At 38.3% G+C, this 16,945-nt stretch overlaps 1 protein-coding gene across 2 annotated transcripts in view; it reads right to left on the minus strand.

Annotated features, from left to right (window-relative positions):
* LOC127352220 (CUB and sushi domain-containing protein 1-like) overlaps nt 1-16,945 on the minus strand; it is a 396,058-nt gene that overhangs the window by 116,956 nt on the left and 262,157 nt on the right. For both annotated transcript variants that reach the window (XM_051380421.1, XM_051380419.1), the window contains exons 18-24: nt 16,650-16,788; nt 15,451-15,638; nt 15,109-15,297; nt 10,323-10,439; nt 9,779-9,994; nt 8,446-8,634; nt 6,512-6,681 (exon numbers count right to left, since the gene is read on the minus strand). In XM_051380421.1, the coding sequence (XP_051236381.1) occupies nt 6,512-6,681; nt 8,446-8,634; nt 9,779-9,994; nt 10,323-10,439; nt 15,109-15,297; nt 15,451-15,638; nt 16,650-16,788 (1,208 nt within the window). The remainder of the gene's footprint in view (nt 1-6,511; nt 6,682-8,445; nt 8,635-9,778; nt 9,995-10,322; nt 10,440-15,108; nt 15,298-15,450; nt 15,639-16,649; nt 16,789-16,945) is intronic.

Raw genomic sequence — 16,945 nt, forward strand, 5'->3', positions numbered from 1 at the left:
GGGTTTGTGGGTACCAGTATTTAAGTGATGAGAATATGACAGAACATGGGTGCACACTGCACTGCTGACCTGGTCTTGAAAAAAACAAAAGACAGCACACTGTGGTCAGTTTTGAAACCAAAATTGGAGGGGCACTGCTCTATTACCTCTCCTCTGCAAGTGACCACCAAAATACCAAACAGCGCAAGTGATGCAAAAAACCTCACTGTGCTTCAGTAAATAAGCTACTTTGCTTAGCTTTGCATCTCTGTGGACCTTGTGAAGCACCACAAAAGACAGAGCCTAAAATATGACATGAAAGTTGCTAAGGTCACTAGTGAGTTGTTAAGGGGCTAACAGTCAGCAGAACCGATGATGACTCCTTTTTTATGTTAAACCATCAAGATTTTTATGCAACAATTCCAGCGAGTAAGTAGCACTTTCATGGTGGGTACAACAAGAGATGGAGTGAAACTGTGACAAACCTACTTTGAATTTTGCAGTTTAATTCTTGTCTAGCACCTGTGGGGTGCAGTAGATTTGAGTATCACTTCAGGGAGGGAAAATTGCAGCCCTCAATGAAAAATAAAAAGGAACTCATTCACTGTTGAGTTTATCCCCAGCTGTGATAAGTGTTCCAAATTGTTGTTTATATTTTTTAAAATTATGTTGCTTAAGTTGATATACTTTATCAGGAGGACACCATTAACAAGTAATATAGTGTGTTTCCTAGAAATCAGCACTAAAAGCAAGTCTAAGGATGCATGTTCTCCACTGTTAACTAAGCAAGTAAATGCTTGTGTGTGTGTGTGTGTGTGTGTGTGTGTGTGAGAGAGAGAGGGAGAGAGAGAGAGAGGGAGAGAGAGGGAGACTTGGTTTGAGATGCTGTCATGCATATTAGTAGAGATGAAATCAGCCAGAGTGAAGTGACGAAAGTGAAAACAGGATAGATTAGATTTACAAAATTAAAAACATCATTGGACTTTGGACTGGATGGATGCTCTGAAATCTCAAAATAAAGTCTAGAAATCACCAGTAAAAGCTAGAAGTCTCTGGATGCATGTTTTGCACTGTTAACTAAGCAAGCCAATGTCTCTCTGTGTGTGTGTGTGACCTGGTTTGAGATGTTGTCATATATATTGAAAGAGGTGAACACAACAGGAGAGTGAAAAGGATAGTGAAAGTGAAAACAGGATATATTAGATTTAGACAAAAAATTTATTGTTGTAGGACTTATTATCTTTGTTGATCAGGTGTTTCTTCCTTCCATTGACAAAAATTACGAAATTGATGAAGATGTTAATATTTTAACAGATTTTTTGCTGGGCTCAATCTTTCTTTTTGGTCTAACACCAGTTTTGCTTGTTATCATTCGCACTATGATCATCAACCTGTAACTGGGTGCTCACATTTGCAGCACAAACAAGCGACAAAACAGCTGGAGGTCATTTATTTTAAATGAGCGCTGGGAGACAAGAAGATACAGGGGGTGGAGTAATGGCTCCAAGAGAGATTTTTGGTGCTTGGAAACACAAGAAAGTTGCGCATCATACAAAAGACAAAACAAAAAGTTTTCCAGTTGAACGGTTGATGTCACATTCACTTACCACATATGCTCTCACTATGTTCTAAATACTTTTGTTTTCTCCAAAATACAGCTCAATACACAGTTTTGTCACTGTATTTTTATTTTTTTTGTATTTTGTATTTGATACTGCAACACTGTAGTCTGTTTTGGAGTCTACTTTTCGCTTTCTAGTGGTCAAAATCCTGAATGCAGCTTTAATGTGAACAGTGGAGAAGTAGTAGTTTGGCAAGTGCAGTCTACTTTCAAACTTAGTTTGAAGGGGAGAATTAGGACTCATAATACTATCTCACAGATGGGATATAAATGTGAACTGCTCATGCTTATATTTTGAAGCCTTGGACATTCCCACAGATTGGTGGTGACAGGTCTGCAGGTGGCAGGAATTCCAAAGACAAAGGGCTAAGGCGATGTACTGTTCTACCTCTGCAAGTATTGCCATTCAGAGGACACCCCTCTACGTGAAGCCAAAGTAGGAGCTACAGTATGTTGGAGTGCGTGGTTGTGATGGGAAGCATGACTATAAAGAAGATGGAGAGACATGGGAAATGACAGTGTAAAAATGAGTAAAAGTTAAAAAAGGAAGAGTGGAATTACAGTATCTGTAGAATTACTTCCCCAAACTTAATTTTCCTTCCCTGTTTCTCCCTCCCTGCATTCCTCCCGTTCAATCAGTTTCCCCCAGTTTTGCATCTCAGTGTCTGTCCGTCTGTCTGTCTTTCTCTCTGTCTTTCTCTCCTCCTCTCCCTGTTTCAGTAAACCTCAGTATGGTTAATGAAAAGCCCTGCGGCTCATAAATCAACATGTCACCATCTGCCACCCCTCCTCTCTGTGTCTGTCTGACTCTCTCTCTCTCTCTCTCTCTCTCTCTCTCTCTCTCTCTCTCTCTCTCTCTCTCGCTCTCCTATCACCTCTATTTCCAGAGAACAATTCCTGCACACCCCGACTTTGTTTCTTTCTCACCCTCTCTCTTTTTTTTCCTTCAGGGTTGGAGTACATCTGAGCAAATTTGGTCAAGCAGTGTATTAGAGGGCATTTTAAGACAAACTGAGCTTGGTTATCCCTTTCTTTAACAGTGCCAGGGTGAAATCTTAGCCAATAGCAAAAGGAATTGTAATGAGCTGGTTCATATGTTACAGGATATTTTAGCCTGAAGCTTGCTGGAACTGTCAAACAAATGGCTTGTGTTCAGTGTTCAGCTGCAGTAACAGGCATTAGATCCATTACCGTTAGCCTGGGGAGTGGCATGCTAATTGCTAACCTAAGTGGCACTTTGGGGCTTTCCTTCCAGTTCATTATAGTTTGCATTATGCTTTCCTGCTAATTCTTTGGGAAAGTTATAATTAACAGGCATGTTGTACATTACTAGTCAGCGCCCTTATAAATGCTCATCAGACAAGACATGACTATAGTCCAGATTCCATCACGTCAAGCACCTGCTATCTTTGGCATAATTTATACTTTTTACATGAATAATTTTCGACTGTACCCTATATTTTTAAATGATGAATGCTCAGCTGGAAAATGTGTAAGTTTCTGTTTGATTTCACTGTTTTTTCAACATAATTTATGAGACTAAAGGTCAATAGTCATGCTTGCAGCCTCATGTTGCCATTACACAGAAGAAAGAGAAAACGTTGGATTGTTGAAAATGGAGCGCCAACTTAACTATTCTTAGATCTTTACTCTAGTGGTAAAATGGGGCAAAAATGTTCAAGTACGGCCTGAGAGTTTAACAAGAGTAAATGACACATGATCTAACTAAAAGTACTGATACTCTGGTGAACACTGAAGTGTTCAGATTGCATGACAGACTTCCTTATTTTTCGGTCAGAGAATATTGCGTTGTCTAGAGAGATGTTGGCAACACAAGCAACTTGAAATGTCCGACACTCTAATTCATGCTCTGATGCATTTAGATTGATATATTTATGAAACCCTAAAAAAAGACTGACAATGGTTTCAACAGTTTGCACTTTCCTGAAATAATAATAATAATAATAATAATAATAATAATAATAATAATTTAATTAAAATCATATTATAATAATAATCAAAAATAATAATTTTTGAAAGGTGTGATGCTAGTCAAACTTTGGACATTTAATTAATCCCACTGTGTGCAGTACCAACCAACCCTAATGCCTGCATGTGTTCAATAACACATAGAGATATTAATTATAATGTCTAACTAACATGTTCAGATGAGTGCTGTATTTCCATTAGAGTATTTTGTATTGTACATCACCATACTGCAAACAAACAATTAGCTTTAAAAGTTACTTGTTATCAGTAATTTTGGACCCCAAGCATCAAAACCGAAGCCAAAACACTAATATTGTTTCATGCCCTATATTGAATGTGATGTGTCATTCTTGCAATCAGTCTTGGGGCCTCCCATTACTTTGTGATTTCTATGTTAGCATCTAGTCAGTCCTCATTAACTTTTGTGATCTGTAGTCATTCTCTGTTCGGTTCCTCTGTTCCTGTTATTTTCTGATAAGGAATCAATTTATTACGGTAAATACTATGTCAAAGGCCTTGTGAAGAACACAATCATAATTTGAAAAAGACCAAATGCCTCTAACTGCTCTCCAGTCTTTGTGTTTGCCTCCTTTTGTTGAATTACAAAGACAATGATGTAATGGGAGGGGGGCTGCAGTGTAAAACAAGGCATGTTAGAAAACTAAGGTAAAGCAAACTTCAGTAAGCTGGATCTGCTTCTCTTCATTCCTTTTCTCATAGTTTGGGCTGTGAAGAAATATACTGTATAAGCAATATTAAGCACGTTAACCATCTTGGTATCACTTTCTTTTAAGATGATTTCCCCTTTTTTTAAAATACCTATCCCACTGGGAAAATTTCCACCTTTTACAATAATGTCATATCTCTCTAAAAGTCAGGGAGAACCCTGCTAATACAATCTAACCAGAGACCGGCTCAGCCAATGCTCTAGGCCTAATACTGATAATACACTCTAACCACATACTGGCTTAACCATGCCCTGAGGCCTAATACCGCTAAGAGACATTGTGAATAAAAAAAGTCCAAGACAATGTCTGTAGGACAGCATCAAGATTGTAAAACAGCTCACACAGCCGCTCCTAACTGACACCGAAGTGGGCACATGTACCCGAGAGAGGACTTATAAGGGATTAGGAGCCTTGGGAACATCTGTAATTCTCTTTATAGTTCAGACATGCACAAGTATGCACATCCAAGTTCATAATATGTAAACACTTCAATAAATTCCTAATATATATACAATGTGACAACTCCAAATCCTCAAGGGGCGCCATCAGACTGAGAAGAACCATGATAACCTATTGCAAATCAAGTTTGTATAGCCTCCGACTGTATTCTGTCTATAACACATCTCGCTGAATTACAGCTGACATTGCTTATATAATCAGTCAATATGCTTTGTTTTTTTTTTGGTTAAGACATTTGTCCTTCCTGCAGTCATGGGATGCTTCAGCTGTATAGTATTCTCTTCTATAGTTATTTATTTTAATTAGTGTTACCACATATTATGACAAATTGTACACAAAGTGCATAAAAAACAAGGTTAACCCACACATGTAACAATAACACAATGTAGTGCATCCGTTTCAGGGTTAACAGAGGAAGAATTGATCCTTTTGTGCCTTTGTTCCCTGTGTATTCATTCAGCCGTGGATGGCCCCTGCAGCAGGAGCACCATCAGCACTAATAGAGAACATGGGTAATAAACCCCTGCAGGGATGTTACTGCTTCTTACAACAATGTTTAACACATCTAACAGCCAGGGCAAACCTTGCTAATACAATTTAACTACATACTGGCTAAACCAAGGATTCAAAGCCCCTCCTGTGTTTCCCGTTTTTACCCCAGTCTTTTTCTTGCACACCTATAATTAAGGACTACACATTCCCTGACACCTTAATTGGACCAGGTGTGCATGGCTGGAACAAAAGCTTGCAGAAAGGGTAGGCTTTGAGGACTGCATTGAGAAAGTTTGGCTTCTGCAGCACAACATATAAATGACTACCGTAGTGTATAGGCGAGAATTAACCATTCAAGGCAGTCTTTGCTTTTGTGTCAAACACAGAAGACGGAGCAATCAAAGCATGGAATGAGACCTTAAATTCTTGTTCAATTCAGAATTGTTCTGGCATCATGCAGGTCACTGTACCTCTTGATGAGAGGATAAACAAACAGGAAGCATAGGGAAGTGATGAAGTGGCTAACATGAGTTGAAACTACATATCTACAAACATAAGTCGAGGCTGAATATTATATTCTTATATATATATATTATGTTATATTGTTGAATTATGTATATGCGATGATATTCACCAGAAAGGTACGTGGCTTTGAACATTAAACTGACATGCTTTTGGCTACACAAACAATATTCTTTAATATCTATAAAAAAAAAGTGAAGAAATATTTTAAACTGTTTTAGATCAAAAGTCTTTGAATTGTTACAGTATATCGGCATTTGAAGATGGACAGTTAGTTTACAGTAAAAAAACAGAACAATACTTTGCACTTTGTAATGCAGTGCCTATTGAAACTGCTGAGCAAAACAGGTTGTACATGTCAATTTTAAAAACAGATCCTTGATTATATACTTCTACGGTCTAAGTGTGTGGTCAATACAACACATGGTTTCTTTTTTTGATGAGAGGTTATTTAACTGCGTGCATGAGTACGCCAGCATTTACAACTCAATTACTGTCTTCTTTTCAAGCATAATTTGAAATAACCCAAATGCGTAGTAATCTGTTCCAAGTATACATGTCAAAGCATATACAACTTTGCATATAGACAGCTTTTAGTCATGACTATAATCCCATATGGACATTGTGTGTGTCTCTGACTCTGTAAATAGTGTGGATAAATATGGATTTTGTACCACCTGTTTGGAAAAAGCTTGTCATATTTGCATGTGTGTGTGCATACCTTGAGATTGTCTCCATCTTGCAGTGAGAAGCTCTCTGCTTTCAGCCTGATTCCTTTGCCCTTTTCGGTAGTGATGCGGTAGATGCACTCGTGGTTGTTATCGTAGTTGGAGGGGAAGTTAGGAGAGAGGAGAACGCCTTCTGGTCCTAGTGAAGAGGCTCCACACTCCGCTACACCAAGAGAGTAAAGGAGGCAGGGACAGCGTGGATCAAAATCTACTACTACTTACTAATTATCTTCGAGCAGTCAGAATATCTGGGTCTGCTTGTGTGGAAAAAGAGAGACAAGGACTCACAATTCTACATGAAAAACAGAGCATATGCAGTATAACCACTAACCTTATTCACTCAGCAGACATGATAACAATAATGATGATAATAATAATATACCGTACAGTGTAACATATGCAAACACTTGTTTGAAATGTGCCTCAAATAAGACAATGCAAACAAGGATGAGGAACAGCAAAGTAAAGCAATTAAACATAAACTGCAAAAGATTAAAAAGATGGCAGAATGACAGAAACAAAACAAAACACTGCTTTAAAGCAAATCTGGATTTGTTAGTTCGAAGTGTTTCATAGAAATTATACAGAATTATCTAGCAGGTGCAGTGGCTATCAAAGTTTCAAATAATTCAAATTCAAATAAGTGGTACTTTGTGCAAACAGAGTTTTGTCATATGTAAATGAGGAGAGGAGAAAAGAGAAGAGAGACAAGCAGGCTTTTAACTCCCACTGAGGAGGACCACCAGCACTTGGTAGGGAAGGAGGAAATGGAAGTAATGAGATAGACAAGAGAGAAGCTGGTGTGGAACAACATGGAACTCACTAAGAAAAACAAAACACAACAAAAGATCCAGTGTTTATCAAATCTGAACAAATCTGAAATTCAAAACAACATTTTTGTAAATGTTCTGTTGTTTTTAAAGCAGATTATGGCAGGAGATAAGCAGCATAAATCTTTTCAAAGTGAAAACAGCACTATAGTGGGAGTGAGAGAAGAGAGGCAAGTGAAGGGGAAGAAGGAAAGGATGAACAAAAAGCTGGAAGTGGAAGAAAAGAAAAGAAGGTAGCAGATGAACCAAGACAGACAAGTGCCTTTTGGAAATATGCAGAGAGGAATTAGAAAAATGAAAAGGTGGGTTACAAAAGAAACACTATTAACACTTTTCATATGGCAACTAATGCTCTAATTATCTACCCAAGGACTGCCTAGATACACAGTGAGAGGAGGAGGAACCAGAAAGTTAGAAAGAGAGAGACAAAGAGCTAAAGAGAGGGACATTTGGAAAGAAAGAGAGGGAGAGAGATGAACCAAGTAAACATTGCCAGCTGCTGTTGCTCAGTTTCCTCTTAGTCAGGCCTGATCTCTTGACAGATAACGCTATTATAACGTTTTCAGTCTGCTCTTTTTGGGGCTTGAAAATTACCAGCAGCCACCAGTCAGACTCCCATAAATTACCAGCAGCATCCAAGGAAGCCCTGATACTCATCAAATACCAGCAAATTACAACCTGCTAACAGCAAAATCCTGGCAAATAAAACCAAAAGTCAACCAGTCAAATAATTGCAAATATCATAGTGTCAGCAATAAAATACTGGTGAATTACAACCAGGAAAATGCATATATTTTACCTCTAGGCTTTATTATATTGTGAAGAAGTTCATTTTAAAGTTATATGTTACGAGCTGCCAGTTATTTTCACAGAAGATAAACCTTTCCAAAGATATAATTATTAAAGGCAGAATAACTTTTGAAAGGCTTGTTACAAGATCGCTACATATAACGCTGTGTAAGAAAGTAATGAGAAATAAGGAAAGTTAAATGAGTATACAATAACTTGATTTATGTTTTGTATGCCGTGTTAATCATTTTACATTTTCACAGAGACAGTGAAGTCAGCCCTTGAGTCTGTTTACTTGTCTGTCTTACCTATACATCGCGGTAGTGTGTTGCTCCAGACTCTCCTGCCTCCTCCCAGACACGTGATCTTGCTGTCTCCCTCAAGTCGGTAGCCTTGGAAACAAGAGAAGGCCAGCGAGTCGCCAACTCGGAATCTGAATCCCATCCTCCTGCTAAACGCTGGTACACCGGGATCTTCACATGGCTCCAAGTCATATTCTATACATCCGGGGAGAGATAAATAACATTGTTATAAGAAGAATAAAGTGGTGGGAAATGTACAGGAACTGTGTGATTGTCATTAAGTAAGCCAAGACTAAAGGTAGATAAAAGAAATGCATTACATTTAAAAACTTCAGAAAAACTTTAAACCTGACATTGTAATGTATTAGACATCTGTCATGAATTATAATTAAAGCTGATGGTGTGGTTGTGAAAAAGTCATTATATTATTTTAATCAGAATACTGTCCCACAAATCAAAATGCAGTAATTACATATTTGGTCAACATTTAGGTAACTATTATGCCATAGACACTCTTTCGACAAAAAAACAGTATGTAATATTTGTAAGAAGTAGAAAACCAAATAAATTGCAATTACTGTACTCCACCTAGTTTTGGGTAATTTATGTGGTAGCCTTAGCTAAGCCACTATAGCCGGTTCCTGTTATTGATCAATTATGCTGCTCCGACACCTTAGTAATTGAGTTTGTTCTACCAGAGAAATATTGCAGTAGCTAAATATAATCACAAAAAAAGTATCACTACATAAATTAGTCAAACATAGCGTGCTGCAGCCCCAGACAGTAGTTCTGTGTCTCATCCACTGGTGTGATTTATGCTTTATTGGAAGTGTTTTCAAACAATATTTTGGGGGTTTTACAAGAGAAAATACATCAAGAATAAAGAGTAAGTGGTTGGTTTGGCAAATATCTGTCTGATAAACAGCCTACCTATGCTAAAGAGCAGCACATAGCAGCTACCCTGAGCTTTTCTATGGGGTCATCCTGTACAGTCAGCTATGCAGTGGATGAGACAGTCACAAACTGAGCTTAGGTTTTATCTAAGGTCTGTGTCAGCGATTATAACATTAAGCAGCCTAAAACAGCATAAAACAGTTTTCTTACAATTACAGTTTGGACTTTTTTTGGTCAACTTTACAGTTTCTGTAGTTACTGCTCTCTGCCTTTGAAAGGAAGAATAATGTACCATATTAGCACACAAGAATACAGCTATATTAGACAACTGATCCTGTTGTTTATGCTATCCATGCAGACCAAAAGGTTAAGTCTATTCTGTAAATAGAGTTAGACAGTTTTTATGTCAGTTTACTGTCTAAAACAACAGTTCTGGTGTTCTTACCTGAGAAAGTGATATTAAAGCCTTCATAACTCATGGAAAAATCAGATATGAAACGTAGCTGAGCGCTGAAGTTCCCATAGAGGCCTGCTTTGACACTAGGAGGAAGCACTAAGCCAGTGAGTCGAGCTACTGGAACCTGGAAATTGCCGTCCTCAATGATGGAAAGGTAGTCATGGTTCTCCTCCAGATGGAAAGTGTGGAAAACCAGATGGACTCCTGGACATCCATGGATGAATGGATGGATGGATGGATGGATGGATGGATGAATGAATGGATGGATGGATGGATGGATAAACAGATGGATGCATGGATGGATGGATAGATATACAGTAGAGACAGAGAGTTAGTCACAGATACATAAATAGCAGCAGATAAACACAGAAACCAAACCAGAAACACATTAACACACATCAGGCAACATATTTCAATCTTGTAAGTGTGCAAATCTGATAAACATATTATATACATATGAAGAAAGAAAAATATTTATTTTCTATGCAAACGCATAGGTGTTTCCACCATGTCTGTGTAGGTGTGTTCTTACCTTTCCCATGAGACACCTCTATAGTCCAGGTGCAGTTAAGAGAATTGGGGTAGAAGTCAGGAAAGCCAGGCGACAGAATTGTCCCAGTTTTACCATAAACATAACCTCCACAAAGGGCTACAGAGAGAAAGTGAGAGACAGAGAAAGGTGGAAAAAAAGGTGAAGAGATTTCTCTTTTAACATTTTACAAACCTTTTCCACTGAGCTCAAGAATTAAACAAATTCTGAAAAATTACTACCTGAGTTTAACATCTAAAACTATAAAGGCATATCTTAAGTACAGTTGAGAGGTCACCAAATAATGACTTTTATTTGCTCAAAATGTCCACTCTTAGTTAATAGAGTGGATTTAACTTAAAAATTATTTTTATCTGCACACCTTCAAATTGCCAGATTTTCGCAGACTGGTTTCAGTATGTGCTCTATGCAAAAAAGAATTTCCCACACAATATCAAAAGAATTAAAGGGAGGAGACATGGAAAAAAACAGCTGTAGTTTTATATTGACAAACTTGTGCAGTGTAACACAATAAAAGTATTGGTGTTGAGTATCTATACTTGGTGGAAAATAGGTATATATATATATCCTTAAATCCAACAACATTCAATTTCCAACTGATGTTTCATTTTGAGCTAATGCATTCCTTATTAAACCTGCAATAACTGATTTACTACTGAGAGTGAACCAAACAGTGAAGCTCAGGGTCGGACAGCTAAACAATGAGTTGAAATTTGCTATAAAACCCTGTAAAGCCGAGCTGCAAAGTTGATTATTATCTATAGGTTCATTACAAGCGACTGCTTTCATAGTGTGACGTTGGTTTCATATTGTCATTGGATACATTGTCATTATAAAAATATTGATTATTGCCACTTTAAACAATGACGTTACCCTTTTCCTAACCTCACCTGAATTGTTTTTATTATCTAAAATGAACTAAGGTGTCAGATAACATTTTCATATAATGAACAGCTGAAAAATGTTCTGTCCGGGATCAAGATGTCATCAAATAATCACATTTGTGATGGAGGCACATATTAATGATTTGATTGTGTTACAGAAAAATAAAATAAAAATGCAGGCTACAACTGTAGAGAGAGAAACGAGGGGTAAAGTCTAGAGATGCACTTACTGTAACTGTTTGTTGAAAAAGAGTGAGAGATTGGTGAGTGAGAGATTAGTGTGTGTGCATGTGTGTGTTACCAGATACCTAGCCACTACACAGAACCAGACCAATGATATGGAACAGGACAAACTCATTTGGGATAGAGCCGATTTGAAAATAATCTAAGAGGGCTTAGAGCATTCAAGACTGTTGAACTAAGATAATATATTGACTCTTTGTTTCTATCTCACTGTGCCTCCATCCCTTTCAATTCTATTCAGCTCAATTCAGTTACATTTAATTCAATTAAAGTCTTTCAAGGTGTTTGACTGGAATGGAAATAAAAAAGGAGTGTTTTTCTCGCTTATGGAACAAACATCCCAGACTAATAACTGAATCAGAGACAATAACATTGTTTCCTCACTGTTAATGTCCCTCCTGTTTGATTGTTGAAGGTTTATATATACAGGTATTTTGGTGCACAAAAGTCCCTTTTAGGTCCTAAAATAAACACTTTGATGATTAATTTGGTGAAAGATGACTATTAATTTGACTTTATAAAGACAGATGTTGCAGCTTCTCTTATTTCTTCATACTGCAGCTATTCCAGTGTGTTTGTAGAGAGCTGCTGTGTGTCCGCCTTTCCATCCCTATCTCTCTGTCTATCAATGTCTATCCCTCCATCTCATTCCATACCATATTTCAACAGAGCTGGAGTTGAGTATCTGTGATGAGAGCCGCTCTCCCTCTCTCCCTCTCTCACTCTCTCTCTCTTTCTGACTAGCTCTCCTCTTTGTGTGTTGTTTTAACCAGCGCCAGTTTTTTCACACTCCCATCAGGATTCAGCTAAAAACTAGGACACTGTCTGACTAAATGACCCTTGTTGAGGGAGGCATGTGTGCACGTCTGTGTGCGTATCTATTGTGTGTAAGAGCGCATACTTGAATGATGTGATATGAATGATCTGTGGGTGAGAAGATAGGAGACAGACTGTCAATGTATGTGCGCAAGAAAGTCTGAGCTGTATAACAATGCGAGAAAAAGAGAAGAATAAGAAAAGACTATTCATGACTGAAATTTGAGGGTAAAATCAAAGTATAGAAGCCTTCCATGTTTAGAGAAGCAGCATGAGACTGAATGCTGATCGAAAAGCAGATATAGACAGATATGGCTTCAGAGAGGGGACAGGTAAATAGTGACAGATATCAGCTAGATTCTTCCTCTTCTTTCTTGCCTCCATGTTATTCTCTATATTTAATGATCTTCCTCTTAAAAGATTCCATGGCATTTTTTACTTTAAGGGATACTGTGACTTTGGTCACTTCTAACAAGTTGTTGTCTTGGCACCAACTGCTAGCTTTAAAATGTCACAGCACCCCTTCAATATTCTCCTTGACACATAAAAGAGCAGCCAGTGTTCTGCATTATCTGTTTGGTGATTTAGCTGACCCGCAGGAATAAGATGAGCGGTTTGGGTCCAACAGAAATTGTGCCATTACTGAAAGGGGATGGTCTTGGCACGCCTGCAGGAGCACTACATGTCATTTTGATTTTTGTTTTACACAAAATATAGTCCAAATAATTAATTTTGGTGGAGTGTGGTGGTAGAAAAATTTTTGGCTTTTCCTGTAAAAATGTTAACTGTGCCTTTGAGACGATATTGTAAATAACATTGCCATTAATGTGTGTGTATTAGTTGCTTTAAAGCACGACTGTGGGAGTTTTTAAAGATGATTTCCTTTCTTTTCTGAAAGTTTTTTCTGTGTTTGTGGGGATTTGCTCTGACTTCCTCCCACAGCTTAAAAATATGCAAATCAGGCAACCTGGACGTATGTACAGTAGGTAGGACGACAGTAAAGTAACAGAAACTGTAAAGACATAATAATTATCTAAATAATAATAAAGCTAGTCAATTGTGTAAATTATGACACATAATTCACACAATTCCTGTCCAATGATCTAAACACAAACTATAATACAGTATATTATATTCTAGTCAAGGCTTGCACCCCATTTTAGAAAAGCGTCATTCTGAAATACTGTCTTGTAATGTAACAGCTGTCTGGTGAGATGGCATGCTTGCCTGAAAATTGAAAATGTCACAGTGGCCGTTTAAACCTGCTTATGTTATATGGCTGATATTGTGAGATAGATTGCTTCGGTATGAACTCACTCCCAAGTTGAGACATCCTGACTTTGGCTCTCAAATTGGATTCTTTTTAATCGGCAGATTGAATCAGACGCTGTGTATTCGTCTCCCATGATAGCATGAGCTGTGGGCAAACGCTGAGTGGAAAGGCCTGTGGCCAGTGAGCATCTGTTTCAGTAGTGCCTATTGACCCTCATGATTTCACTGAGGCTGGATGTCCAACTTGGGCCATTGCGGTAGTGGGTACTGGAGTGGGGACTCATTGTACAATTAACACTATGGCTGCCAGTTACACCTAGTGAAATGGAAAAAAGTAGCAAGTGTGTATTGATGCAGACATATTGCTTGAAAATGCTGTATTATTTAATTTATATGTTGACAAAACTCTATTGTATATGGAATATTGCTTGGACCTAATGTTTTAATTTGATCGTGTAAAGTTATTTGATACATTTGTATTGTGATATTTAAGTCAATAAACAAACTATCTACTTTATAACACTTGACCATCACTTATCTCACAGACAACAACCACACAGCTGGTGGCTTTCAAAAGGGGATTGTGAAAAATAATTTCTAGTGGACATTGCAACAGTGGTGAAGCCGAGACACAGCTGTGTGTGAGCATGACACTGCTGCAGTGCTGGCTGCTCCCAGATCCTGCCTGTTTATTGCCAAATGTAAGCCTGCATGACTACCATATAAAGTTACTTTTAACTGCATCTGCCTTGTGTCTTGTCTTCGTATGTGGGTTCCACTTCAAAGTATAACACAGTATATTATATTCTCCTACCTACAAGGAATTTATGGGTTTGAACATGCTAAAAACCTGGGGCCTTTTGTTCTCCCCCATACTTGCGTCAGTTTCATTCGGATGTTCTCAAGACAAGCATTACGTTATTACCAACTCTAATTTGCTGTGAGTATGAATGTCTGTCTATATGTGGTAGCACTGGGACTGGAGACCTGTCCAGGGTGTACCGACCCAGTGTCATCTCCACCCCTCTGTGACCCTGTGATAAGCAGCTATAGGCTGGATCTGATGGAAACAGCTAAATGAACGCAGCCATGGTCTAACAAACTGGAACATTTATCAATGCCCCACTGTTACTCTGCAGGGCTGGATTAATTTCACTAATACCACACTGAGATATACATATAACTAAAATAGTGATAAAAATCTATGAGGCTCCAAAATGCCACAACAGTAAGTTCTAGCTACTCTTTCTTGCTGCTGTACTTAGTTAAAAATTTAAATCATAATCTCTAAAATCAACATGACTTCATTTGCCAAGCATAGGATTTGGTATTTACTCCTGAAGAAAAGGTGATCACACTGACCTGCTTGCCATTTTGAAAAGGATACTTCCAGTTTGTTTTTGTGTTGTCTTGACACGTTTTCCAGCAAGGGACTGCCTTCCTCACATTATCACATAATTATTGCTTTTAAATTCTTTGGAAATAGGGCACAAAAGGTTTCAGCCCACTATAAGTCTTTATTGAGAGAGCTAATATGAAAGAAAGATTCTCACCATCACAACTGGGAAGAGCGTGACTCCACTGATGATTCTGCTCACAAACAATTGGCTCCTGATCACTCAGTGTGTATCCTGGGTCACATGTAAATGACACACGGGAGCCAATGGAAAAGCTGCTGCCATGGCGACGACCATTGACTGGGATACCAGGATCGAGACAAGAGTCTGACTCCATTTTCACACCTGAGAATCACATCACACAAGCACAAATGCCACAGAGTCAGGAGGGTGAGTGTGAATGTGTGTATGGGTAATCGCACCAGCTAAACATTGTTGCCTGCCAGTAATTTAGTCGCATCTACCAAACATTTATATCATTCAGTCAATCAGCCTTACTTTCATATCTGATGCTGAAGCCTGCTGCAGAGCGGCTGTTGTCTGTGGTGAACAACAGGAACAGGACGTTAGACGTGGAAATCAGGAAATGAGGGGCTTGGGTCCCGTGGTATTCACCGATCAGGGGAGAGGATGTGGAGGGGCCATCCCTGATTTCCAGTGTGTCATAGTTGACTTCAGTCTGGAACCTAGACAGACACACAGGCAACAAGAAAAAACAACAACAAACAAAACCATGTGTAATAACCTGACATACACAAAGATAACATTTCTATGACTGGCATACATAATCTCTGTGCACGCTACCTCAAACACCAGTGGATGCAATTAAACTAAGAGCAAGCGTTGTTTGCAATCAACAGAACTACTGAATCAACAGACTGATAACCTGTCTAGAAATATGCTATGCTAACTAACAAAAGTCTATCTGGCTGCCTATTTAAATAACTGCATTTAAATAACCACGTAACCACCTTGTGTAACTAACTGGCTGAACAACTGACTTCCTTCTCTGCCTATACTCCAATCTGATTAATTGACTTGTTGACTGACTGAAAAATCACCTACAGTTGTGGCTGCATGGCCCTCAGAACCAGAAGAGTGCTGCTGGGTATACTTTTAACCATCAAATACAGCAATAACTGATTTAGAAAAAGGACCTCATATGAATGAACTGCCTGGAGGAATAGAAAACATAGAGTTGGAGTCCACTGACACAGTCACAATCTGAATATCTAACCAGCTACCTGAACAATTAACTACCTTCTCAAGCAGACATTTGCATGCAATGCCAATGCTGAATCCTACACAAATGAAATGCCTCATAAGAGATGAAGATAACTTGGCCTTAACATCACTTCCCAAAAAGACAAACTTCAGCTATTGCAATTTCAGGCTACGCTGCATCTGCTTGTGGCTTGTTTCCAGAAAAAAAGTGCAAAAAGCCAACATTAATTATTTACAGCAGTAACTCACCAACTACATTTATCTCTAACTTATAAAGATTCTGAAAGACTGACCAACTAAGAGACTGACTAACTTAATAATGTACTAACAGACAAACAAGTGGAAAAATGACATACTTCATGATTATATTATGCAACTCACAACAACCTGACTAATCTTCTGAGCAACTGATGAGAACATGTAAACAAACCTGACAAAACATCTCTCTATACTAACATAACCAAATCAGTTACCTGTCAAAGTGTATCTTCACAGCATGCTCTGGCTGTGCTTCAATCACCCACTGGCAGCTCAGAGAATCTTTATAAAAGGAAGGCCAGCCAGGAGACAGCAGAACACCAGTAGGAGCTGTGAGATGGCCTCCACATGGAGCTACAGGGAAATAAACACACACACAGAAATTAATCACTTTTTCTTGTAACTGTGTTATGGCATGAGCACACTGCTCATATTACATCGAGTTAGCAGATTCATCATCTGCTCAATTTATTTTAGCTCTCTAATCCTTTCTGAATTTCTAGATTTCATA

This window comes from Dicentrarchus labrax, unplaced genomic scaffold (genome assembly GCF_905237075.1).
Source record: "Dicentrarchus labrax unplaced genomic scaffold, dlabrax2021, whole genome shotgun sequence".
Lineage (NCBI taxonomy): Eukaryota > Metazoa > Chordata > Actinopteri > Moronidae > Dicentrarchus > Dicentrarchus labrax.